General features: G+C 41.5%; 1 protein-coding gene across 4 annotated transcripts in view; it reads right to left on the minus strand.

Annotated features, from left to right (window-relative positions):
• LOC122528818 (glutamate receptor ionotropic, kainate 2) overlaps positions 1-27,274 on the minus strand; it is a 296,492-nt gene that overhangs the window by 190,417 nt on the left and 78,801 nt on the right. For all 4 annotated transcript variants that reach the window (XM_043654346.1, XM_043654347.1, XM_043654345.1 and 1 more), the window contains exons 2-3: positions 22,061-22,247; positions 16,524-16,679 (exon numbers count right to left, since the gene is read on the minus strand). In XM_043654346.1, coding sequence (XP_043510281.1) covers positions 16,524-16,679; positions 22,061-22,133 — 229 coding nt within the window. In that variant the 5' untranslated portion in view covers positions 22,134-22,247. The remainder of the gene's footprint in view (positions 1-16,523; positions 16,680-22,060; positions 22,248-27,274) is intronic.

Below are 27,274 nucleotides of genomic sequence, written 5' to 3' on the forward strand. Positions count from 1 at the left end.
GGCACACAACGCCAAGAAAGAATTCATCGCACCGGCGGTGTGATAATGAAGAAATTCTTTCGCAACGTTCGACGATGAACGCGGACGAAATTTACATTCGTATTACTTGTTTCAGGCACTACGCGCGATACCAAAAGCTAAGAGAGGGTGAAAGTTTCACGTTGCTTTCACGAACATGTCACACATGTTCCTTCGCCCCTCGCCAACGAACTGACTGAATCGCGACTGCCGGTGTTTTTCAACGAGTTTTTACATTTTTATCGAAAACAGCGGGGAAAGAATGAAAGAATAAAGAGAGAGAAGGTCGACGTTGAAAAGGTCGAAAAGTGGCGATTAATTATTTTTAAGAAATTCCTTTCATCGACGATTTTTACGAAGTAGGCTTTTACGCGAGAAACATACGGAACAAGTGATTTTCTTTTTCAATTTGTTTGTTACTGCTATATATCCATTGGAACGGATAATTTTCCTCGTGGGAGATTTTATTTCGGACGAATCTCTGATGTTTCAACTACATTTATACAGGGTGTTTCGTAAATTGTGGGACCCACTTCGGGGCGCCTAAAGGTAATGGAAAAAAGTCATATAAATATATGTTCTATCTGTTTTCGCATAATGAATTTTCTGTTTTAATTACTTTTGCAAAAGATGCTCGAACCACCTTGCATTTGAAGACAAGCCTTGTCATTGATCTGGTTACTCTCTCTATCATTCCTGGTGTTTCTCGAATTTGTCGGAAGCCTTGCTCTATTCTATTTCGTAGTATNTTCAGCATTTTCAATCGATGTTGCGTATACGATAGATTTTAAATGTCCCCACAAATGAAAATCTAATGGATTCAAGTCCGGAGAACGAGCAGGCCATGCAATAGGACCTCCACGATCAATCCATTTATTTGCAAAGTGTTGATTTAAAAATTGCCCAGCCACTCGGCTAAAATGCGGCGGAGCTCCATCATGCATAAACCGCACATGAAGTCTAATATCGACCTGGAACTTCCTCTAATATTTCGTGTAAACGCGTGCTCAAAAAATCAACGTACTTTGTGCTTGTTTCCTATCAAGAGAAAAAGGTCCAATTGAAAATTTATCAATTATTCCTGCCCATACGTTTAAACTAAACTGGTGTTGATGTCTTGAATGCAGAATAACATGTAGGTTTTCTTCATCCCAATTATGATTATTATGAGAATTGAATATACCATCCCTGGTAAAACTAGCTTAGTAGAGTTTGCTTTGTTTATAAAGTTCATTATATCTCATAAACGAAGACAGATAGGACTTATATTTATATGATTTTTTCCCATTATTTCTAGGCGCACAATCAGCTCCCGAAGTGGGTCTCACAAGTTACGAAACACTCTGTATACATGACTAAAACACACTCGGCCGCCGTGATCATTTACTCCAAATTTCCAGCAATAACGAACCAACAGCGAGAAAGAGAAAGAACATCGCGTAGAATTTAAACCGCTGCCGATATTGCACAAATTTACGTTTGAACAGCTGTGTAAAAAAAAAAAAATGGAAAAAAGATGAAGATGAAGATGATCGATCATCGAGAAGTGCACGACTTCTCGTTGCACGTAAAGATTCCCTACCTCGCTCTTAAATGAGCACAATTTACCATCCTTCCTCTCTCCGGTTTCCACCGGCTGATTTTTACAAATTCGACCCTTACCCTTTTTTCAATCGGTCGCCGCTCGAAGAATCACTTCCGCCCAAGGAAAAATTCAATCTGCAGGACGCAAAGTGGGTCGATGCTGCGCGCAAGAACGGAAAATGCCAACGGGAAGAGAGAGAGAGAGAGAGAGAAATAGTGTTCTCCCGCGCTAAATTCGAGATTTTTTTTCGCCTTTTTTTGTACTCGTTCAATAAACACGAAAGGGTTCACTTTCATTGACTTTTCAATGCAAACAGAGCCGCGTCCGAAAGAAATACCACGTCCGAATGAACGTGTAATTGAACGTGCATGATCGAAACGAATATTTCGCGGAATATTCGGTCGAGAAGGGGAAAGAAGAGGGCCGCTTTAACGAGCTGACGTATTGAAACGACGAACGCGCAATCGTCAAGGATGCGGTCTTCACGGCACGCGGGATATTCATTACCGATTCGATTCGACATTTTATTAATTCGTTTTTCCCGCGAATTGAATCCAATATTCGAGTGATGTTCCTCCTCTTTTTTTTTTTTTTTTTTTTGTTTCTTTTTTCATGCCGGTGATACGGAGATATGAAAATGAACGTCGCCCGATTGATATTCAACCGCGAAATCAGTGGGTATCGCGATCAGCGTGCGACGATCAGAATGCAAGGGACGCGAATTTCCCTTGAACTTTCTCGCCGATATAGAGCGAATCGTGATTGGGCTCATTGGATGGCCAGTCACGGCTTATTAAGGCGCCGTTTGGATATTCCGAATCGTTATTTCTGTCTGCTCGAGACTCGTGCCGCGGAATAAATCACTCGAAGGGAACTAGAATTTATTTCCAGCAGTTTCTGGCTGAAATCTGATAATTCCTAATTTTGAAAAAAGACAGAGTGTCCATAAAGTCTCTTTACAATTTCGAAAATTTATTACAAAGGCAACTGATGATATATCTTTATCAGATTTGTTCCATGTACTCAGTAGTTACTCAAAGATTTTACTACATTTATATTTCAGGCACTCTGTTGATGACTAAGATAAAATTGAACCCTGTTAAACGAACCCCTTACAAAATGACTCCTCAAGAGAAGGCACAGTGCGTATCATGGTTTATCGATACTAAATCGGATCTGCAGACTCGGCGACACTTCAGAATTAAGTATGGAAGAGATCTACCGTCACGTCAATCAATTCGTGCATGGCAAAAGAAATTTATGGAGACAGGGACAGTGTTCGATAAAGGGAGGAGTGGATAACCAAAAACATCTGATTGAAAACATCGATCGCGTAAGAAATCGAGAACCGTCTTAATGTGCTACATAGAGGTGTATTGAATTAGGCGAAAGAAAAAAAAACTTGAATATATACCTCTCATTTTGTAATAATTTCCACTTGCCTGTCTCTTCATTTGCCATTGTAATAAATTTTTGAAACTGTAAAGAGACTTTATGGACACCGTGGTGCAAATTCACGCGTCGCTCGTTAAGAAATCTTCGAAAAGAAGCCGCGTTTCGTTTTATTTCGTTTCCGCTTCGAAAACCATTCGCCAGCCGCGAGGAATATCCGTAATCCAAACAGTCGCCGTTGTAACGCGGTTTATGCAAAATCCGCGTTACGATTCAACATGTCGATCCCATCTGCATGTTTAAACAAGTTAACAAAATCAAGCGCGATCATACAGCCGGCATAATTCCGCCGCGGTGGTCCGCGGATAAATAGTCACGGGTCGGGGCGCGCGACAATGCCACGGGAAACAATGAGTCGCGATATTGCCGGTTAATTAATTGCGGCGGGGGATCGTGATTTGCACATGACCGGCCGCTTCGATTCATCGATCGCGCGTCGCGGCGTGCCGCAAACAGTGGAAATTCTTCGGCTGATTGTGAGAGAATCTCTCTCTCTTTCTCTCTGACCTGTTCTAACAACGTTAGGGGAGAACGAGGCGAAACGTTTGCAGGCTGCTTAGCGAGTTTCTAATCTCCTAAACTTGGATCGCCGAAGATCGTTCGTTCCAGGTGTATGATCGAGACTGTAATTTCGAAACTTCTTTCTATCGGCGGGCTTCGAGGGCTTCTTTCTCGAGCCGGGCAACTTCGCCGATAAAAGCGTTCCGCGGCGCCGATTACGTAAGTCATCCACGTCGTTTCACGTCGTTCTTGTTTCGCATCTGCGATAGAGATTCGGATAGAGGGGCGAGAGAACGAGCGAGAGAGGGCGAATCACGGCAGACGAAAGGAGATGGAAGAAAGTAGGATCACGTCCCGCGAGCGTGGAACTTCGCCATCCGGCTAAATTAATACAAAAGAGTGCGAGAAAGTAGGTTCCGCGGCGAAGTCTTGAAACTACGGCCGAAAAGCCGTAAAGCATCCCTGCATATTTCACCGGTCTGTTAATTAACAGACAGCTTTCTAGGACACAGAATTTACAACGAGAACTCTCTCTCTCTCTCTCCAGGACTGCACTTAAGCGGAACATTATGAAACCTCATTCGCCGGAAATTTTCAGCTCCGGCCGTGCCACGCCAGAGACCGCCATCTCGCTCTCTCGTGCCTTTCGTTCGGGTACCTGTACGTGGATCTCTCTAGATGGATCTTTAACTCGTCTCGTTAAACGTCAGCCATCGCTTAATCACGAGTGGCAACGTAGTCCCGTATAATGCCTCGCGACAGCGACGAAAGCACCGAAACCGGTACGCGGATATACGCGATATAACGCGACACGATCGCGTGCAGCCGTGAGTGGCATTTCGCGTAACGCCACCGCCTCTTAGACGATCATGGCAGAGTGTGCCTCGTCTTAGCAGGATTCCCGTAAGCGGCTTTGTAACGGCTGCCTTGGAACTTGGGCGAGAACTTGGCCCTTCCGATCAATTTTTCGTTGTATCTTAATTTCGGTACGTATAACGCACTCGAGGAGTTTGTCGCATGACGATTCACGTCGGAATTTCATCTCATCCTTTTAGCCTTTTCAGGTGGTGGTTCTGTACGCATGGTGGTCCGGTACGGAGCAATCCTAATCTAGACGCGCTTGTTAGTTAGGTGGTAAGTGTATTGTGTATTAAAAAAATTACAGTATTCCTATTTTGTGGTTGGTTTAAGGAGTACTGTGTTATTATACTATAATGTATTGTTGGTTTAAGGAGTACTGTATTATTATACTATAATGTATTATAGATATAAAGGTAACAACCATATTAATGTGTATAAAAAAAAAACAAAATTCCTATTTTGTGGTATTTAGGGAGTACTGTATGATAGATATATTGTAGATATTTAGATTGTAAACATATTAACGTGTACAAAAAAAAAAATTGCAGTATTCCTATTTTGTGGCTGTTTAGAAAGTACTAGATTATTATGTTACAATGTATTCTAAATATTTAGGTTACAACCATATTAATGTGTAAAAAAGAAAAACAAAATTGCAATATTCTTATTTTATGGTTGTTTAGAGAGTATTGTATTATACTACAAGATATTCTAGATATTTAGGTTGTAATCATATTAACGTGTACAAAAAAAAAAAAAATTGCAGTATTCCTGTTTTGTGGCTGTTTAGAAAGTATTATATTATTATATTATATTATATTATTATATTACGCTACAATGTATTGTAAATATTTAGATTACAACCATATTAATGTGTAAAAAAGGAAAAAAAAATTGCAGTATTCCTATTTTGTGGTTGTTTAGAGAGTACTGTATTATACTATAAGGTACTATAGATATTTAGGTTGTAATCATATTAATATGTAAAAAAAAAGAGACAAAATTGTAGCATTCCTATTTTGTGGTTATTCAAGAAGAACTGTTATTATACTACAATGTATTGTAGATATTTAGGTTGTAACTATATTTATGTGTAGAAAAAAGAAATTGCAGTATTTTTCTATTTATAAAAAAAGAAATTGCAGTATCTTTCTATTTTATTCTATTTAGAAACTACTATATTATATTATAATGTATTCTAGATATTTAGATTGTAATCATATTAATGTGTATAAAAAAAAACAAAAATTCCTATTTTGTGGTGGTATAGGGAGTACTGTATTATACTGTAATGTATTGTACTATTCCTATTGCAATATTCTATTTTGTGATTGTCTAAAGAGTTACGTTAAATTTTATCGAGTGACTAAAATCGTAGTAAACAGCAAGCATCAGACGTTGGCTCACTATATTCGGAGGTTTACTCCTTTTTAATTAATAAATATTTAAAGTTTAATATCAACGCAACAACTATTATTTACTTCATTCGAGCGCTTTGACGATCTTTTCGCAACTGAAACTCTAATATATTTATTACTATTTTATTTTCTACCGTCTTCTTTCGCTGCCGACAGTACCCAGCGATCGTAAAATGGCCGGTGACTATAGTTAGTAGCCAGACGAAAAAGTTAAATCGGACAATTTGGGCAATGCTATTCACGTTTAGCGCCGCATGTTCGTTGAAATGGTCGGACAACGCGCGGCCAGGGTTGACTTCGTTCAAGAATTGTTGCGGGCGAGGCCAAACAGCACTCCGAGAAGCGGTTAATTAATCAAGAAAAGCGCGCGAGTTGCGCGAGAAAAATGCAAATGGACCGCTTACGTCGCTTGTCTCGCCGATAATAAACATCCCCCGCGCACATTCCACATCGCGTCGTTCCTCGACGACCCCGCGAGCCGGCGAATTTCGCGAGCCCCTCGTCGTTTTACCGCGAGTTAAAGTTGTTAATTATCAAACTACGGTGAGCTACGTTTACGCCGTTGCGTTATTTCCATTACAAAGCGATACGACTTTATAATGCAGGATCAGTCGGGGTCACATTATCCCGCAAATGGCCGGGGCCCCCGGTCGTTCCCTGTTTGGTCTACGGTCTGCCAACCTCGCAGCCACGTCCAAGAATTCCAAGTAGGTTTACTAAATAACGAGGAGCCCGAGCTTGCCCGAGCGAGCTCTCCAGCGTCGTAAATTCGTTTTAATTTCTTAGGGTGGCTCGGCGACCGGAACGAAAATAGAAAACGAGATCCGCCCGGCGCGGCGAGACGAGGCGGCCAACGTCAGATTGCGAGCAGGAAAAGTGTACAAATAGTATAGACGAACGAGAATCGAAATACACGAGTCGACGAACTCTACCTACGAGCGAGCACGTTGCGTGCAGACGTACGTACAAGCTTGTAAATACTCGAGTTTTCCTACTTGCGACTATCGGAGACACTTTAGTCTTTTAATCAAATCCTCAGCGATTAATACTTTGGAACCACCAAAATGGACAAAATGACCGATATAATTTTCGTTGGAAATTCTATAGATGTTAAACAATTGTGTATGTTTTACAATAAGTAACAATGTATATTTTCGGAGATTTCGTTTCAAATAACTTTTTGACAAGGACTCGTATAGTCTATTGTAATGTTTCTGACTTTAACGTCTCCTAGTGGAAATTTTTAGTTGAGGAATAATAAAATTGAACGATCAATTAATAACGTGTTTGTAATTAATTAATAACGTCATTTCACAAATAAATTAACAGAACGATATAATCACTTTGTTGTTTATGTTATACTGTGTCATGTTTACGATTAAAGTCGCTCTTCGTACATAGCACTCCGTGCTTTTGAATTAATTTTGAACTCTGTCGATAGAATCACGATCTCTTGCGCGCAACAATGGCAGATAATAAATTCAAGAGAGTAGAATTGAGTGCGAGCTATAATAATGATAATAATGAAATAATAATATAATATTCATAATTGATACCAGCAATTATAAAATTATTAATATTCATAATTATTGTATTAGAAAATATAATAATAATTGTGAATAATTCGTCTATCGGGATCGTTTGTCGCGTGCGAACGGCAGGAAAAGGAAGAAAAGAAGACACGACAGTGTTCGACTCTGTACTTTTATTTTCTTTGGTAACCGAATGTACTGCTCGGGGGCATTTGTTTCTTCCACCTCCTCAGATTTCAAGAAGCAGCCTTCCTTGCCTCCGCGTACCTTACCGTTTGTCAAGCTCGCGAATCCCGGGGAAACTCGATCCTTAATTCATTCCGCGAGCAAAATCGCGACGAGCACGCTTGAACGTGTGTTTGGCTGCAAACAGTTTCCGGCTGCACGCTAAACGCTCAAGCGTCGTCGAATCGCGACACGTTTTGTAAATCACGCGCGACAACGAGGAAGCGCGGATCAACGCGGCCATAGAAATTGTGCAAATATTTAAACGTCGAATGTTCAATTCTGCGAGATATTGCCACGCGGCTCTCTCCGTCGCGTTGGTATTTGCCAAACGTCACATCTTAGCACAACCGATATGTGATTTTCGGGATATTTCACAGCTTCGAAAGTCGACGGTGCAGTTTATCGGAATTAGAGAAGTTTCTAGAAACTTTCAGGATCTTTATTCGAGGGAAATACGAACGATTGCCGATTCTAATCTTGCCAAAAAAAAAAAAAAAAAAAAAGACCGAGTTTACAACCGAGCGACAATGCATAGGTTACAATCAAATACCAGTGTTTCTATTTAAAAAATACTCGAGAGCGTAAGAAATTTGAAGGGTGGGAGTTGAAAATATTTTTTCACGTTTTCGAAAATTCCTGCACGGAAACACGGCGGGCGATCTGAAGTAATTGGAAAGGTGTGTGCGTGAGAACGACCCCGAGGTCAGAAGAAAGGGAGCCGTTTAATTATTTCTCGAATCGCGCGGCGTTTTCAGGCGGGGTCGTGTCGCGTCGGCCGCGTAATTGAAAAGCTCGAAACCGTAATTACAGCGGCGCGTAACCGTAACCCGCGTTCACACGTCACATAATCGCGTGAAAAGCGAGTTATCGCGGCTAAGGGGCTGACTCCCGCGGCGCATCTGAACTGAAAGTCGCTACTCGCCGGGGCGACGCTTTAGCACAAGAACTCGCTTGCGTCACGTTTTAATCGAATTTCTTACACGTTCGCAACGTTCCACCTGCCGCTTTTTAATCCGATATTTACACGCGAGCAATATGATACGATTCCGCGAATGAATAACGATAAACGCTCAGATTCTTTGGTGGCATTTCGTTCCAATTTTTATGGGCGACGCTGTGTGTTCGCCGCTATCGACTGATTGTGAGTTCACACTTCCGCTTTCGCTTAATCGCAGCCTCGGCAACAACTTCCGATTAATTTTTGCCGAGGACTTTCGACTCGGTGGAACAACGTTTACCAGAGTATTTCCACCCGGAAAAATCGGGTCGAGCAGTCTGCTGAAACTTTGCTTATTAGCCGTACTCACAATCATCAAACGCGATAGTGGCACACATCCACAGAAGCGACTAAAACGCGCCGTTGTTCCGCGAGAAAATCGAATCTCCGTTGGAAGGTTGGTTATCCTTTGTAGCTGCGGCTGAAAACGCCTCAGACAATTTCCGGCAACACCAGACTTCCTGTTACGCGCAACTTGCGCTCCTTAAAGGTTGCTTTCTCTCTCTCTATTTTTAGCTTTCAGTCTTTTTTTTTTCTCTCTTTCTTTCTCTCCCGTCCAGCCAGCGTCAAACGCAGCAAGATATCCTATGTCCAAGGGAATAAAAAGCATTTCGCTACCATGAAAAGCGTTTACATTATTCATGTTAGCCATTACCTCGCTACTTTGCTGTTTCTTCCCTCCCTCCCCTTCCCCGCACCTGTTTCTTATCTCCTGTTATCCTCTGTTCATGGCTTCGACCGTCGAACGGTCGCTTCTCTTTCGAATTAACGAAACGTTGACTTTTCAGCTCTACATCGATTAGCTATTCCTTTATTCAGATGTTCTCGTTGCTATTTTTTGAATAGAATGAAACCTTCATTCGTTTGGCGACCCGATCGAACGACCTGCCATTGATTCGATCTATCGTGAATGTAATTATATTATATGTATACTATATTATAGATATTATAGATATTATATATATATTATATATATCTTATATATATTATACCCTTATTATTAATAATATTAAATTATTATATGTTTTATATATATATATATTATATTATATGTATATTATATATATATTATATATATTATATTATATGTCATGAAAGACAATTGTCGCAGTCCTAGTCTCAAGACGTAAAATACGAGGGCAAATTTTTGTGCGCGAAACGTATGAAGACAGAGGTTTTAAGGATATCGAGTCGTGACAGTGTTATACGCCTTATATCAAGAACAACAAAGTCCACTTTCCAAAATTTCCCCTGAAACTGTGAGAGTGGCTTATATAAACGTGACCAAAGAAATAAAAAGACAGCTTTCCACAACTCTAAACGTGTGTCTACACTCAGGAACCACTCTTTCGGTTATTACACACGTCGATAATTTCTTATGGTATATTTTTTTATTTTAACTCGACCAGACTGCAGCGTGCAGATCACGAAAGAGTTGTAAAGAGAGTATCAAGTCGCGATAGCGTGTAAATTTTGAAAATTATATCTCTCTGACTTATTCAGTTCTCCCTAATTACTTAAATATTAGTAATAATACTTTATACCGTAAACCGCTCGGTTGAATTTTTTTACATTTTTTTTATCCTTCTCCCACGTGCATGAAACATCGTGAAAGCTCCGTGAAATTCTCGTCGTAACTTTGCGTACAACGCCGCGTGCAATCTCCTCCTTCACGCGGAAGCTTCGTAATTCTTCCTTCGCGAGCGTCGCTCGTCGTCGTCCACGTCTCGGCGAACGGATTAAAAAGGCTACGGCGTCGTGAACAAATCGTCGCTTGTCGTCGCGCTAGTCTGCTCGCGCAATTTGCACGAGCTGCTAATGAGTACGCGAGCATGCCACCTGGCCGGCGGTGTAATTACTAACGGGATTGGCCGTGGCTGCGTTTAATCGTCGCCCACAAATCGACGAGCTGTTAATGGAGAATAGTATAAACGACGGAGTGAATGTTCGAAACGGTGTGTTTCGTACGGTGACGGGAATTACCCGGCCAGGCCATCGTACAACCTCGAAACATCGGGATTATAGTCGGACGTAACGAAACGATCATTCTTTCCCGATCGGCTCCGATTTCCCGATTTCACCGATTTCACCGCGGCAACAATTTATCGCCAACAGAACCGTGAACGAATACAACCGTGATTAAGTCTCGCCGAACGTTCAAATTATATCGATCCTGTCTCGTTTCGTTACTACCATCCGCATCTGTATTTCCTGATTTTCCTTCCTCCTCTCGCCTGGTTATCATCGATCTGCTACGCGTGATTCATATTTACGTGCGCCCACGGCGTTATCGGAATTAATTTCTTTTCTTGTTTGAAGACGCGAGCAAACGCGCGCGGCAATGGTAATTTAACCCATTCCCTCCTCCGCTTCTCTTCTGCCGCTCGTTCCGCCAGCACGCCGTGAACTTTGATTTGCGGCCCGGCGGAAATTGTTTGAGAGCTGTTATGTTTTAATTAAACTACTGCCGAAAACTCGGCTAATTCCGCCGACCGTTCCGATAAAGCTGATCAGCGAAATTCCGCGTTTACGCGAATCGCGTTACACAGGCGATCGCCGGGCTCGTTCTCCGAATAATCGATCCGGCGGTTCGCTAATTTTCATCCGTTCTTTGTTCGTCGATTTGTTAAACTCGATCGCTCGATACACGCCCTGCACGTAGCATTTCAATCGACCGGATCTTCCGCGACAAGACAGCGAGTCGCAATTTCGTTCAATTTCGATGGAACACAGTTTCGGTTAGCCACGAAGAAAGGAAGAACCGGCGATTCTGTAACGGTGTGTTTCGGAAAGTTCACGAAGAGGGGCGGTGAAAACGACCATTCTCGAGGACAGGTATTGCGCTCAAGTTGAGAAGACTCGCGTTATCGTTCTCGCGGGTTCTCGGGTAACGGTCGAAACCACACCTGAGAACGATGTTTCCCTTCCGTTGTGCTTAATTGGACGGCGCGCAGTTAGAGAACCGGTGGGAAAGAGCACACCGTGCTAAACGAAATCGCCGTGAGCGACGTCGACTTACCGAACGGTCCGAACTTGGCGAGGGAAAGGAACCTTAAAAAGTTACGGTGAAATTAGAGACGCGACACCAGCTCGTTGTTTCTCACCGTTGCCAACTTTCCGTCTCTCCGTGCGGAACGGTTTTGGAAAATTGGCCGAACAACTGCCTCAACCGCTCCAGCTAAATAAATCTTTCCGATCACTCTGTTTCGCTGGTTGCTTCGTCACGGCGAATTTGAAATTTCGAAGCAGTTGCAAGAACAAGCACATCTTCTCGGAGATGAAATTCTTATTATTTATTATTTTCAAACAATACGTACAATATTTGCTTTTCTTTTCTTTTTTTTTTTTTTTCTTCTATGGTATCGCGTCGACTACGAGGTCATTAGCGACGACGTGGGATTTAGAACGAGGTTTTTCAAAACTTTCTGCGAAGTCAAGTTGATGAATTTTAATGAAAAAAAGATACTTTGTCAACTGCTAGATAACAGCCTTTGTTGACAAATTTTTACTCAGACATCTCTCCAACGCCAATTTCGACAATTTCATTCCGAGAAGAACGCTTCCTAAATAACCAAATATAACTCCAAGTCAATTATTTTCCAGAATATTCTAGAAGAATCGCAAGTTTTTCAAAAATCGATGTTTCAGCGATTGTCGAAGACAGAATATTTTTGCTATATTTTCAAGACTACTCGAGGTTCACTCTTCATTTCGTGTCTACTGACACGCTAGAATTAATTACGACCACGCAACCGATCCAGAAAAATCCGTCTCGACGGAAAATGAAATATTCCATTGTCGTCGATATTCAACAGCTTCGTTTTTGCCAACGTTTCGCTGGCATTCACGCGTTATTGCATTATGTATCACGATCAGACACGAGCCTGGACGCGAATAATCGAACCCGTGTGTCCCCGTTACCGGTCGCCGCTGGTTTTTCGATGGGAAAACCAACGAGCATCTCGGAGAAATTCCGGGGATAGAAGCGACCGGCACCATAAAACTGTATTACGTGGATCCGCGATAGGAGGGCGCACAGGTTGGAACAAAGGCGCCGACGAATTCGCCCGTGTTTCTTCGTCATATCGTAAAAACTCGAGCAGTAAAGAGACGAACATCCGAGCGACCATCCGTGTTTTCTTCTCGTCGAGGAACGAAAAGGAGTTTCGTCGCCGGATCGAACCACGTCGAATTCGAACAACCGAACCAAACGAATTCGTAAATCTTTTGATCCATGGGGTAGGTATATCCTCGTCGAAACGAATCGACTCGGTCTTCGATTTTTTTTTTGAAAATCTTCCGTGGAAACGAAAGATCTGTCCGATTGTATCAACGTTGTTGACAAGATTTTTATGAGATACGTTCAAGAGCGGAAGAAAATTCGAGATCTCTATCTTTGTAGCGTCTACGTGACGAAATAGCTTGATGGTGAAACAAAAAAAAAAAAAAAAAGAAAAAAATGGAAGCTAGTAACGAGCACGTGAAATAAAGCGAACAGTATGTATCGACGACAGCTCGAACGCATATCTATTAAATCTAATAAATTGGATCTGCTCGGGTTACGTGACAGGGTTTAATAAGATCTTGATAGGGTTAGTTCGCGTTCGTTCTACTATGTGCCATATCCAAACAAGTTAACTCAGTTCTACATTATACACGTGTGAATGGAAATTTGTCATTCATAGAATGTTATATTGCCGTCACTCCATCGGGCCGTCTCCTCTTTCATCTTTTGTATCTGAAAAGATTGAAACATCTCGCGGATTGGAATATCGAAATTGTTGTAATAAAAGCATTTGGTATACGAAAGGAGAATTGCTTTTATCGTGTCTGAAATTCCTAACGGGATTTTGAACAATGTTCGCTTATTTCTTTTCAATTCTATCTATTTTTATTCGTGAAATACGATACGATAACGATTTGTTGGAGAGAATTTAACGTTCATTCATAAGATTGTTCAATGTGTATTAAAGGCTGAAATTATGTACAATGTACGTGTTTTGGGTCGAAAATTTTGACAGAGAAAATTTCCGAGAATCTCAAATGTATAAAAAGATTCTGATAAAACCACCCCCGCGAAAAAACACACGTTTGTCTTTCCGGTTAAATGAAATTATTTTTAAATTAATATTTAATAAAATTCAATTAAAAATAAAACGTAAAATAAATGTTTTAATAACAAAGCATTTATAAATTTTTAATAAATTTAAATTAAAAATTATGATTAATTTTTCTTAATAATAATATTGTTATTATTATAAATATTATACAAAAATTTATTAATTTATCTCCTATAAAAATTAAATTTAATATTAATCTATTATTTAATAAATTACTTATAATTCGAATTGAATAAGCTATAGTCAATTTTGTTCTAAATAACAATATAATTAAATAAAAAATTCTTACTTCTCTAAAAAAATAAAATTTTTAAAATTGTTAAATCTTTCGAATAGAAACCAAATAAAAAAAAGGAAATTCACAAAATATTCTTAAAGAAAATAAAACAATTATTCCCTTTATAGGATAAATATAACGCATTTCTTTATAAAAATGAAAATTTTGAACACCATTTATATAAATCTACCAACACACATAAGTGTCATAGATTTAAATAAAAAAGCATAGACAAATAAATGTGAAAATGTTAATTCATTTCAAAAACATAAAATTCTCAATATAAATCCTAATTGACCTAACGTAGAAAGAGAAATAATTTCTTGATGACGACAGCATGACGCATCATTCTCCGTGGCAAGAACACGTCGCCGTATATTAAGTCAGTTTACTCATTTGCATCCCTTATACACGTCTTGTTTTTCCAGACGGCGAACTCGTGTCACCGGCAAACGGAGATTTGTCACTGAGATTTGCCCTTACGATCGGTGGACCGGTGGTGGAACCACGCCAAAATTCCGATCCATCGCATCCGATGCAACACACGCGTACGCGTGACTTGCCCCTGTTTGCGCGTTGCCAACGGTCACCGGGTAATCTATGTGCATTTAAAGCTAATAATTCGGCTTAATAAATCGGGGGGCTTAACGCGATAATTTGGCGGATCGTGCAGCGCGAAAATAATTACGCGCGTCCCGCGGTGTTATTCTGCATACGCATTAATAATCAGCCAATGTTTCCAGCGAGTTTTCACCCATCACTTCGGCAACAATTATTCCTAAGTCATTCGATCGTATAATTACGTTCGTTTCGCGATTGCCTCGAGCTGATCTGCGTCCCGGATAATTAACACCAGAGAGGAAATTAACGATATTTGGTTTCAATTAGTCGCTGTTGTTCGATCGATGGGAATCGACAGATACCGTACCGGTTTACGGAGACGAAATTCTTCTCCCCCTTTTTCGTCGAAAGATATTCAGCTGTCGAGAGATTTCCTCTCTGCTCCATCAGTAGTATTCTGTTTTCTTTATACATCTCAATTTAATACACTTGGTTGTACGGAATTTTACGCGCGAAGTAAAAAGTTGAGAGGTTGAAATTACCTGAAACGTTCGGAAAGTTTCTAATTTTCCAGACGCGAAGAAATGGACGGAGAACGGCAACAAAAACAGAGGGAACGAGCGGCGAGTATCAACCGGCGAGAGAACAACGTGCAAAAGGATAATGTTGTTAAGAAAGTTTCCTTACGTCGGGATACGCGCAACATTGACGAGAAGTCAGACGCGAAGTCAGGCGCGCGGAAATGCGACTCTATTTTACATGTCAGAGCGGGGCGTGAACTTTGGAAGATAGTTGGCGCGGTGCGGAAGTAGCTGGGTAACGAAACGGGCTGGCTAGCGGCCGCGAGGAAATTCAATGGAAGTTGTATTATCTCGAAAGTCGTCGAAAGTGGCTGCTGCGTCGCGGATAATTTCGACTGGCTTCGCACGCCAGTGAACGGAGAAGCGAGTCGAGTTTACGGAGACACGCGTGACAGAGCGTTCGCGATAATTCTTCCTCCGCGAAAGTTCGATGGGAAGAGGGCAGGAATTCAATTAGCCGACAGTGTTGGAGAATGCCGCGCAAGAAGCTACCCATTAAGGAGGTAATTACCGCGTTACCTGATTAAACGTCAACTACCATCGAAGGATCAAAGTAGAGCCGAGAACTCGGCGCTGCTATTTAACTCGCGTATATTTGACTAACGATGATAACGAAACCTCCGGTCCTCCAGTTTCGTTCTAGTTAACGATCGCCCCGCCAGTTCACTCATTTCCTCCCCCTCGGTTCATCGAGCAGATCGTTGATACTCGACTAACGCGAGAGGTACTCGGCTGAGAATCGGAGAATTTTGATCGCGAACCTGAGAAAGATTGGGTGGATCGGCTCCAGATTAAAAAGAGCCCTTGATTCTCGATATCTTCGTTAGCTCCGATTTTCATTTAGGGAATCTTCACGTCTGTACAGTGGGTGATCGGTTATATAACGAACGTGATCCATATAATTCGCTACCCGCATTGTTCATAGATAAAGTAAGTTCATAGATAAAAAGTAAAATACAACTCTACGAATCTTACACACAACGTCGCAGTGTGAGATGTTTGTTCATTGAATAGAAAAGTTCTTCGCGAAAGTGTTTATCGTCTGATTTGCTCGCAGTCCGAACCGATCAGTCAACACTGTATATTTCAACACACCATATAATATCGATAAATTAAAAAAAATTATTTAAATAATATCGATAAATTTAAACGTGCAAATTTCTTTCAAACGATCTGTTTAAATATTCATTGTCCCATGGATAGTATTCTATTATCGTTATTAACTTACTAAAGTTGTCATCCTACGAGGACGACTACAACGCGATCAGATTAATCACAGACTCGTTTACCCCCGTCGAACTCGCAAATTTTTGTTCGCAAAATCGACGAACCGTGTCATTCGCGAAAGGAAACGTTTAGTCGGAGATTGGCAACTTGGAGAGGCGGACTCACCTCGCTTGGAAGCGTGAAAACTGTCCTGCGGTTTTATCTGCTCAATCTGGGCGCTGAGACGGGACTTGGGCAGGATATCCCGGTTGGCGTTGATCTTCTCCACGGCATAACGAAAGGCCACTTCTTGCTTGTCGTCTGACGGATGAAACAGCCCACCTGGGAAATCACACATCCATATTAAAGCGTTACTTTGACGATGGAGCGACCTGTTTCTTATTTTCCCCCCCTCGACCGCGCGTATCTTCGCTATTTTATTTATCTGTCCATAGTGGCGCCCGCTTGTCCCACCTGCTTCGGCAGCTTAATGGAATCCGCAACTTCATCCATCGCGAGCGCACGCCTTTCGAACGTTAATTATTCACTATGTTCGTCGCGAAACTTTCCACCGTTGCGTGCGTGTAATCTTTCGGGTATCTCTAGACAGCTTTTTGCAAGTATATATGACCGATTCGTAACTCGATCGATGATAATTATCAGCAGACCGCGGGGCTGTCTGGCCGAGTTCGCCTCTTAACGCTCGCCAACTCCTGGCCGAGTTCGAGCCCGTTTTTAACTACCGTAGTTTCATACCGAACATTTCTAATTCAGCTGGTTGAACGGTGGGGGGGGGGGGGGGGGGATCGACAGGATCGGGGGATTATAATGAATTATTCTCGTGGCGAGTTAAAGTTTCGCTGGAAAATTTTAGATAGTTCTCCACCGCAATCCCTACGATCTCGAGGTCAGGAGGTCCGCTGCCTTTCAGGGGAAATGCGGCGAATTCGAGTTGCCACCAACAACCGGCATAGTTCTCGCGACGTTAATATGCAACGAACGTAAGGGAGCAGATAAAGCGAAAAAGTAGGACACCGAAAGGGCAGGAAAGGGGAGAGGAAAAAAAAACGGAATAAAAGGAAGCGAACGTTAAAGGAAAAACTTGGCGCGGCTGGTGTTATACGATCGCGACGAGAGTTAGGAATTTAAGAAGACCGAGGTAGCTCGCGGTGAAATGACGATTCGTACGCCGGAAAGGCCAACCTTCTCCACCGAGGAGAGGCGGCTCTTTCCGACGCTGGTTACTTAATAACGCGCTATGTACTTGTGTCAGCAAGGAGAAGAGAAGAATGAATAATTCACCGGCGTACGAGAAAACCTCGATCTCCGCGTAAACGTCGAGCCTCAGTTCGATCCTGATCCGAACTCAACGCCACGCCGGGACGAATTAGCGCCATAAATTGATTTTAATCTCACGCGCATCGTAAGGCAACCTGGCCAGCTGCGCCAACCTGACCATAGATCCACAATTCATAGAATTCACTCGACAGATTTACGTCTCTCTCTCTCTCTCTCTCTCTCTCTCTCTCTCATTACGTTGAAGGATGGCCGAGTTACTTCGATGATTCAAAGATCGCATTCTCGTGGAAAACAAAGGGAACAACGAAGAAATAATTCAGACCAAAGACACTGGAATATCACAGTGTAGTATATGGTAGGTTTAAAGGCTTTAGTTTTTTTTATTCTCTTATTAGTTTGTTATTTTCATTATTTTGTTAGGTTATTATTTTAACTTTAGTTTTATGAAAACTAAAAAGTACAAATGTGGTAAACAATAAAATTATACATCTACACTTTAAAATTATACATTTATACTTTAGTTTTATAAAACCTAGAAAGTATAAATGTGGTAAACAATAAAATTATAAAGGTATATATGTGTATACATGTGTAAAATATTAAGAGTATATATGTGGTAAATAATAAAAAGTATGAATGTGATTAGCATGAAGCGTTTTCCTTTTTGAAAAAAAAAAAAAAAAAAGAAGAAAGTCGATCGAGGGGCGGAACAGAATTGACTGAGCCGGAGACAGCGTTGTGAAAAATGTTTATTTGACCGGTGACCGAGTATATCAATTATTACTTTGTTTAATCACCAGCATTAAATAAACATCGCCTATTATACTTAATCTCTGCAACAGTAATTCGAAGAACCTGCCACTTGTTTGCCACGCTCGGTCGTTCCTTTTCTTCCCTCCCTCCCACGCAAGAAGCTTGGTTGGAGAAGAAACGAATCGCAAACGGAATAAAAATAAAGCTGAACGAAAGGAAGCGTTAATCCTGGCGGTCGTAAATCGCGGTCGATTTGGCGGTCCAGAAGCGAAGCTTAGGCTCACTAGTGAAATCTTGCTCTTTTAGGGGAACCCAGTACACCGTTGGTTCGCATCGTACAACGATCCGTCGAGGCTCATCGACGAGAGAATTGTTCGGATGAGGGGCGTTTAATCACGCGCTGATGGAGTTACGGATCCGTAACGGGCGTAAAAAAAAAGAACGTCGATATCGTCGATTCGCGTAAAAAAACGTGCAAGCACTATCGGTAACTTTGTTCCAGCCGGTGGATCGGTACTCGAGAGCGCGCGCCCGTGTTCTCTCCGAGCACAGTCGCCCGTCGTTCCACTTTTCTACCCCTTTTCTCCCTCACAACGCGTCCGCCGTTTCGCCGGATTAATAGGGCTTGAATATTCATTGATTGTTAATGAATTATTTCGCGTCGGGCCGCCTTTGCGCTCAACAACACTCCAACTCCGCGAAACAAAACACGGCAAAATTGATATCGCTTCGATACGGCCGTACAACGTTTGCTCGCGCGAGAAATTTCCGACGAGTTGTGTCGAGTAAGCCTGCGCGTGATCAGGCTATCGAACGATCTTAACCCTTTGTCTACGGCAGACTTTGAGACGATACCTATCATACAGGAGGAATTCACCGAGACGAAATTTTTCGATGGGCGTGCGTTTCTGAGAAAGAATATTAAAATAATCGAAACACTGAATTCCACTGCATTAAACCAATGTTATTTATTTATTCGTGTTCCGCATCGAATTGTTAGCAGACGTACTAAAAATTTAGCATTAGCATTGAGCTTTTTGTAACAATCGTCAAGGAGATTTATAAATAATCGTTAGGCACGTATGTAACAGTCACTAAAGAGATAAACACACAGTCGTTGTCAAGTAATTAAGTAAGAAAGTTTGAGCATAGAGAGTAGTTGAATTAATTCGTTGTGTCTTACATTGTGTAAGAATATATATTTCTTATTTAATATACGTTCTAAAAATAAAATACGTAGTTATTCTTTCTCTTTGCAATACTCTCGTTATTATTGTACCAAGTTATCAAACAATTACATCGTATCTACAAAATATGAATATACACAACATGAATCATTCGTTGTGTCATGTTTGCACGTACTATTTCTGACCATTTTGTTATCCCAATTTTTCATTTTAAGGATATAAAAAAGAAATAACCGTAGAATAAACCACATTAACTAACGGAATATGTAACTGTTGAATTGGCATACATTTACGTCTGGTTCAAATGAGATTTGCTGGAATTATGGTCGATAAAATTTTCCGTGTCAGCGGATCAAAGTAGATTAATCTTCTAAGGGCGGGGTATTTAAATCCCCCTTCGCTAGCGGACGGATTGAAATCGCCAGGCGAAGTTTCATTTCACATGTTTTCATATAAATTATTGTAGTTCCTATTATTTTCAAAGTATAATCAAATCAAATAAAGACTCAAGCTACTCAAAACAAGAAGAGAGAGAGAGACCGTCGATATGTCGGACATTCGGCTTTCTCAGATATTATATATCGGACGTTAGTAATTAGAAGTTTAAGCGCCTACAGTATCACAAGGTGCAATCATTTTTAAGCGTCTTTAAGTTTCTATCGTATCGCAAACGATACATTTACCAAGTACCTTTAGGTGCCAACAGTCAAAGGGTTAATATTGCCGCCGCGATTGATTAAAAAAACTCGCCAACTGCCGACTTGTTGTCGACAGTTTATGAAGAATCTTTGTCACCGAACGCGAACGCGAACAAAATTCGAAAATCTTTCGTCGTTCCATTCGATCGAACGTATATGTGTTATATCGCGCGCCGCGTCCACGCCAGACTTTTAAAGTCGGACAGTGGACATTTGTTGTGCACTGCACGGGAAAACAAACACGACACAATGTGACGAACGAACAAATGAAAAGTAAAAGTACAGGGAGGAGAGTTTGGCGGGGAGAGAGGCTGCACAATGGGTATTCATCGACGAGAGAGAAGTCGCGCGTAACGTTTGCGCGACAGTTCTCATTGTCAGGCTGTGCAAGCGTTCAGCTTCTGGCAGACTTTTCTCATTGTAAGGCGGTCGTGACCTATCGCTTCAACGCGGACTTGGCGCGGACTACAGCGATTGCTCGCGTTCCCAAGAATGGTTGTTTCACCTTGTGATTCAGCCCGTCTGACTGTACAACGAGCGTTGCTACTTGCGCCGCGTCTGGGACACGCGCCACGCGACACTTTCAGCTACGACGGCATTTTCAAGTTTCTCCGATTGCGACTGATCTTTCCTATCTCGATGCTCGTTGTTAGTCGGGCAAGTATTACGGAATGACGGAAATTCGGAGCAACTTCAATTTCGCAAGTTTGTCGAGTGCAGTGAAAATTTACAAGTCACTCTCGGTAATTTCAACGGCTGAATCATAAATAATTTCCGTTTCGAAAAATTAAACAAATTCATTTCGCAATGAAGCAGATAATAGTTCTATTCTAATCTACTACATATTCATCATTATTTGCAATTACTCGTTGTCATTTATTGTTGATGCCTCTGGCATCTAGAATCCAGCTGATTTTGAAGTAAAAAAGTTTTTGACAGACTTTCGAACTTGATTGAATTTTTTCCCTTCATTTCAAAGTATTTTGCAGTGATCGAGAATGATTTAATAATCAGATGGCGCAGTTAAGTGATGTTAAGAACCAGTTTTATCTGATTGTTTGGACCTATGCTGATGCTATGTAACTGTGATAAATCAAATGTTAGTGAAACCTAACAGGAAAATTATGTAAAATAGAATTATAAAGTCACTGTTAGCATGCAATGTTAAAAAGAACTATTAGTTTTCTCGGAAAACTTTCATCTTCGTGATAAGTAGAATACAATGCACCCAAAAAAAAAAAAAAATTTGACCTTAAAATTCAATCAAATTTGCGACAGGTTCTTTATATGTATTTCCGAATCGAATTGAAGATGTAGAATTCATCTGTGAAGCCACGAATAAACTTTCCTTTCTATCCTGTACAAATTTTACTGCTAATGAGTTCAGACCTGACAAATTTGACAAATACATCGTTGCAATTTGTTCTCAGAAACATAAGTTACTTACGAACCTTAATAATTTAATTCCGTTGATATCATATTGGGCGATTATCCGCGTTAATCGAGGACCGTTTGACGAATGAAACGGGCGCGCTGCGAAGTATCGTCTTTTCCCGGGCTTGCTTCGGCAAAACGACGACGTATCGATTGCAATTTCGTTGCTGCGGTGTCGTTTGCCGCGTGGCCGAAGGGTAAAATTGTCAGCGAAAATGAAACGAACGAGTGAGGGGGGAGGGGGGGGGGAAGAAGAAGGGTTCAAAGAAAGAATGAGAAAAGAGAAAGAGGAAAAGCAGAGAGAGAGAGATTCCTTTTTTAACTGGAGATGGGAGACTGGAAAGATACTCACCTATCCTAATGATATCAGGAAGAGCCGCGGCGTGGGCGGCGAGGAGCGCCAGCAGGAGCCACCTCGCAGCCATTTCCGGTTCCGGTCCGCCCCACCGTCTCTCCCCCCGGCGCCACCGACGCCACCGCCTCCTCCTGCGCCCCCCACGGGAGCCTGCGCCTCTCTTCTGCCGTTGAGACTCACACCGCTGGAAAACAAGATGGGATGCCGAGTTCATTAAAATGCTCCGCGCAAACCTTCGCGCGCGTCCGGCTCTGGAATATATCCTCTGGCGCGGACAGAGAGAGAGAGAGATTCTCGCGTTTTCTCTCACGGTGTGACACTGTAACGACCGTAACGGCCTGCCACGGATTAGAAGTCGATACCCTTTCCGCTCTGTTCCGTCTGTTGTCATCGAACGGAAAAGAGGACAGGGGATAACGAGCTAATGGTGTGACTCGCTACATCGCCCCTCCCCCGATTCAAGTTCACTTCCCAGCGTTTCCTCGATCGAGTATCGAGGAAACCGCCGAGCAAGAGTGTGATCGTTATGCTTTGTCACTTGGACTTCTTTTCTAATTTTTGCATCGCGACGTGCGGAAGAAAGTGTTATTAATCCTTCGCACTCCAAACTATTTTGCAGTTTTTTTTTTTTTTTCTTTTTTGGCAATTTAACACAAGAGTTGAGTCACACTCGACAGTCACAGGAGTGTAAAGGTTTAATTCCTTAATTCTGTGACCAACGTCACATTCTTTTACACTACACAGCAGAGTTTCAGTACATTTCAATACATAAGAGACAGTGAACAATTCAATAGGAGATATATAACGTTTTCCAAAAGCCGTACCACTGAGAAAAATCCCTTTCATCGTTCTGTACGACGGATTTAAAGAAAGAAGAAGTAGAGAATGATGGAAAGAAATCGGTGTCATAGAGCAGCAGCCAGCTAGACGCGGCAATGTCGAAGAATAAGTAAAACAACGCGGGATAAAACCGGTGGAAAATAAAAGCAACGACGCGCGGTGCGCTCTTTTCTAGGCTGCAGCTGCAGGCTGTTTTCGCGCGCGCTCCATGCAGGCAGACACGCGGCCGCAACAATGTGCATCGGGATGCGTGTATAGTTTTTTTCTACAGCGTGACGAACGCGAAAAACTATGGCATCGTAACGCGACGACCGAGGAAAATAAAGCCCGGTGAATAGCCCAGGTGGAATCTCACGGTCGCGGCGTTGAAGTCACGCGCGGGCGTGATAGAAAAAACGAAGAAAAGAAAGAAAGTTTTTTTTCATTAATTCGACCTACGAGCCGAACTTTCTGCTGGTATTTACCTGATATCTCGACGGTGATTTTTTTTTAGTTTTTTTTTCTCTTCCTTTTTTTTTTTTTTCTTTTTGTTTATACAATCTACTATTTCCCACGTGGATCTCCCGTTTCCAAAAAATGATTTTCAATCCGCGACTGTGCTCGCCACACCGACCGGAAATCCTCCGATGCGCAACGCGATCTATAACAGGGTGATTGTAACGCGAAACGAACGTAACGAAAAAAGATTAAAAAAGGAAAACAAAATGTTATAAGTCAAAGTCGCGGATTGGATTTTGTATTTTTTTTTTTTTTTTTTTTTACACGAACAACGATGAAACCCCACGCGGATACTCGCGCCATCGACTTGTTCGAGTATCCCATTGCGGACCGACGCTGTTTGCCATTTTGGCAATGCATACATTGCGAATAAAACAACGTGACGCTTTAGTTTGACGATTTCTTGAGCAAAGGTTGCGCGTATTCGACTTACGTGCGATTTTGTTTCAAACGATCGAAACTTGTCGCGCTCTCGTTTCGTTTAATTAAAAAATGAAGAATTATTGCCACATTCTGAAAAATAGATCGTGAGTGAGACAACGTGACAAACATTGACTTGTGTGAATCAAGTGCGAATAATCGCTCTTAATCAGTACGAACGAGCGCATCGGCAAACGAAAATGCTGCTGCACGTGCAGAGAGGTCTGTCAGAGAGCGAGTTGCAGTAAATTACACCTGTGTGTTCCATTTAGACGTCGGGCAAAGGAAAACCTGGTCTCTTGCCCGGTGAAAACCTCGCGCGAAATAATAAATTGGAAAACGTAGAATGAAATTCAGAACTCTCTTGCGGAATAAAAGAGCTTTCGAGCGGTGCTTTATTTCCGTGGCATTTAAATTCAATGGCTCTCATCGTGAATTAAAATCTCCATCTATATTTACGTTTGTCGCGCAAAGTAGCGAGGAGGTGCGCAGTGGGAACGGGATATTGACAAATTGTAAATTTTATTACCCTGTTGAAGGAAATTTTCAGCTCACAGAGAATTCTTTTTATCTAGCGCGGAGCGACAAATATTTTCGACAATTTCGAATAACTTGCGAACACTCCGTGTTCTTCCACGAGCGTGTAAATTAGTATTTTACATTTTATATTATTTTTAACAGTATTAAAACTGATCATTCAAAATATAACTATAAAAAAAATAAACAATTTTGTACGATGCAATATCTTTTTAATTAACTATCTACAATATATATATAATGGTATAAAATGTAAATATTTATATATGTATTTGTAAAGTGTTTTATATATATATATATATATATATATATATATATATATATATATAATAGTATTATAGGTATTATTTATAATAATACTAATATAATATAATATAATTTAATTTATAATAATACTAATATAATATAATAATACTTGTAATATTTTATAAATACATATTTAAATTAACATTTACATTTCGTTCTATTTCGAACAATAAAATATAATTTCTATTAAAATTGAGAGATTATTCAAAATACACTCCCATTAAACAACCACAAAAGAAAAAAATCAAGACACTGTCAACTCGCTTGAACGTCAATATTCTTATCCCTCTTCCCTGGTCCAAGTAAAAAGGAATTCATCAATATTCAATTGTCTTTTTTTCAGACAGAAACGCCGGTTACAAGGCTTCCTCCGTCGATCCAAACAAATCGAACAAATGGAACAACCCGAACGTGATGTTATTCGGAATCGAAGGTTCCTGGACGGAGGCACGAGATCGAACACGAGCGCAAATACGTGAAATTAAGGGGTGAAAATTTAAAATCGCGCGGATCCGCCCGGATTTGGAATCGAGCATTCGGCCGTGAGTGCTCCAAGACACTCATCGCCGACCAATTTCCCCGTCTCGGGGCAGCCAATTCCCATTTCCGCATAATTTATCATTCTCTGCCGCCGCGTGATTCTTTCCGCCGCGCTGCTGGTGGAGCGAACCATGGCTCACCATGAAATGGCGCGACTCGTTTCACCGAGACGCCACTCGTAAATTTCCCAATGCATAGACGAGCAACGAACGGTCAATGATATATGTATGTACAGGCGCGAGCGTACACGGCAATCGGTCCCAATTCCGAAACAACGACGAATCGTTATCATAAATATCGAGAATTACAATTCACCGAGCGCGTGACGTCACGGCGTCATGGAAATTCGCGGGGGGCGCGCTCGTATCGAAGCGGCGGTTCAAAGATTACGGTGGACCGGCGGAGAAATTTATACCCCGCCGATATTTCTCGCAACATCTACCGGGGAATATACCGGGTGGATCGATGAATTATTCAAAAGTCGCCTATTGAATCGCAAGTTCAAAGACACGCGTTCGGGGGGTTTATTACGGGAGATGCGACGCGGCCAGGCGTTCCCTCCCCGTAACAGCGAAACGAGATTGAAATTTATCTGTCAGATCGAGAGAAAGTCTATCGATCGTATTTTTGCCTGACTCGCCGTTTGTCCGCTTCTTCGAAGAAAAATTCGACGCGTGAACGTGACTGGGACACTTGGTTTTTGAGTCGTAACGACGCTCGTTGTCGGTCGCATAAGTCGCTCGCGCGTATCTTCTACGCTTGAATTTCGTTCGATCGTATACGCCTTATGATATACGTACATATATACAAATGTTAGGAACAACTGGTTTAATTTTGTCAGGTGCCTAAGGAGATCTACTTCGTTATTTGAAGGTATTAAAACAATTTTGAAACATTAAATTTTATTAAGAAGACACAAATAGTTTATTTTAAAACATGTGTATTAAGATAAAATGTTTCAAATGAAATATAAACATATCAAAATAAAACAGCTTCAGAGTCTTAAAGAATGATTTATAATCTGGAAGTAAATAACGTGTAACACTTTAATAAATATACCTATACACAAGATGTGCGTGGTTAATTAATAAAAAACGGTATAATTTCAAGTTCCAAGTACGATGAACTCGAATTATTACAATCACGGCTTCTAAGAAAGTGCAAAAAAATGGCTACGTAGGGCTTAGGCTACTAAATAAGTTGAATTATCGGCTTGGCGAAATTTTCCTACAATTGTCGGTCTTCGAACATATCAATCCTGCCGATTTTCAAACATTGCTAGTCATTTGCAATGTTATCAAACGAATGTGCAATTTTATGTAATATTATGTACAATTATGTGCAATTTTCTCGACATAACCGTGGCAAATGAATGCACCGTGGCGTTCGCTGAACTCAACCAAGTTGCCAGTTGTCCAAGGCGAAATTGGAGTTGAGAAATCAGATTGAATCGAGCGCGTAACGAACGGGTCAATCGGCTAATTTCATCTCCGGTTGATTTTTCTCAGGGCCGTCAGTTGGCCCTCAGGTCTTCAATGGCCGGCCGCAGGTCACACGTATTGTCACGCATCCGTGAAATTTCCGATACACACACCCGAAACTCGGTCCGTGATCTCACGATATCACGCGGCACGGATATACACGCAGCCAACCAACGGCGTCATCTCTCTGTCACGAATTCCCCATTGATTCCCGTCGTTTCGAGTTCCATGCGAGCCAGATTCAACCGCACGCGGACATTTGCGGACAAATAGCTGGTTACCGGTCGCGTGGATGCGTCTTGGTTACCGAGTATATACACTTGGTAGATGAAATCGAGGTTCGAAAGAAGAGGCGAAGACGAAGGAGCTCCGACACCCGAGTCATTCGGGAGTGCGGATTGAATTTTAATGAGTCTCCTTTGCCCTTGTACCTTAAGCTCCGCGCGGATCCTCTCTCACAGATCCGCGGGCGCATAAAATTTTTATGCAAACACGAATCGTTCGTCTCATTCTCGTTCTGTCTTTCTTTCTCTCCTTTTTCCCCTCCCTCTCAACCTACATCCACGTCGTTTGTTCGCGTAACGAGGTT

The sequence above is a fragment of the Frieseomelitta varia genome, unplaced genomic scaffold (assembly GCF_011392965.1).
Source record: "Frieseomelitta varia isolate USP_RPSP 00005682 unplaced genomic scaffold, Fvar_1.2 scaffold_263, whole genome shotgun sequence".
NCBI classification, from domain to species: domain Eukaryota; kingdom Metazoa; phylum Arthropoda; class Insecta; order Hymenoptera; family Apidae; genus Frieseomelitta; species Frieseomelitta varia.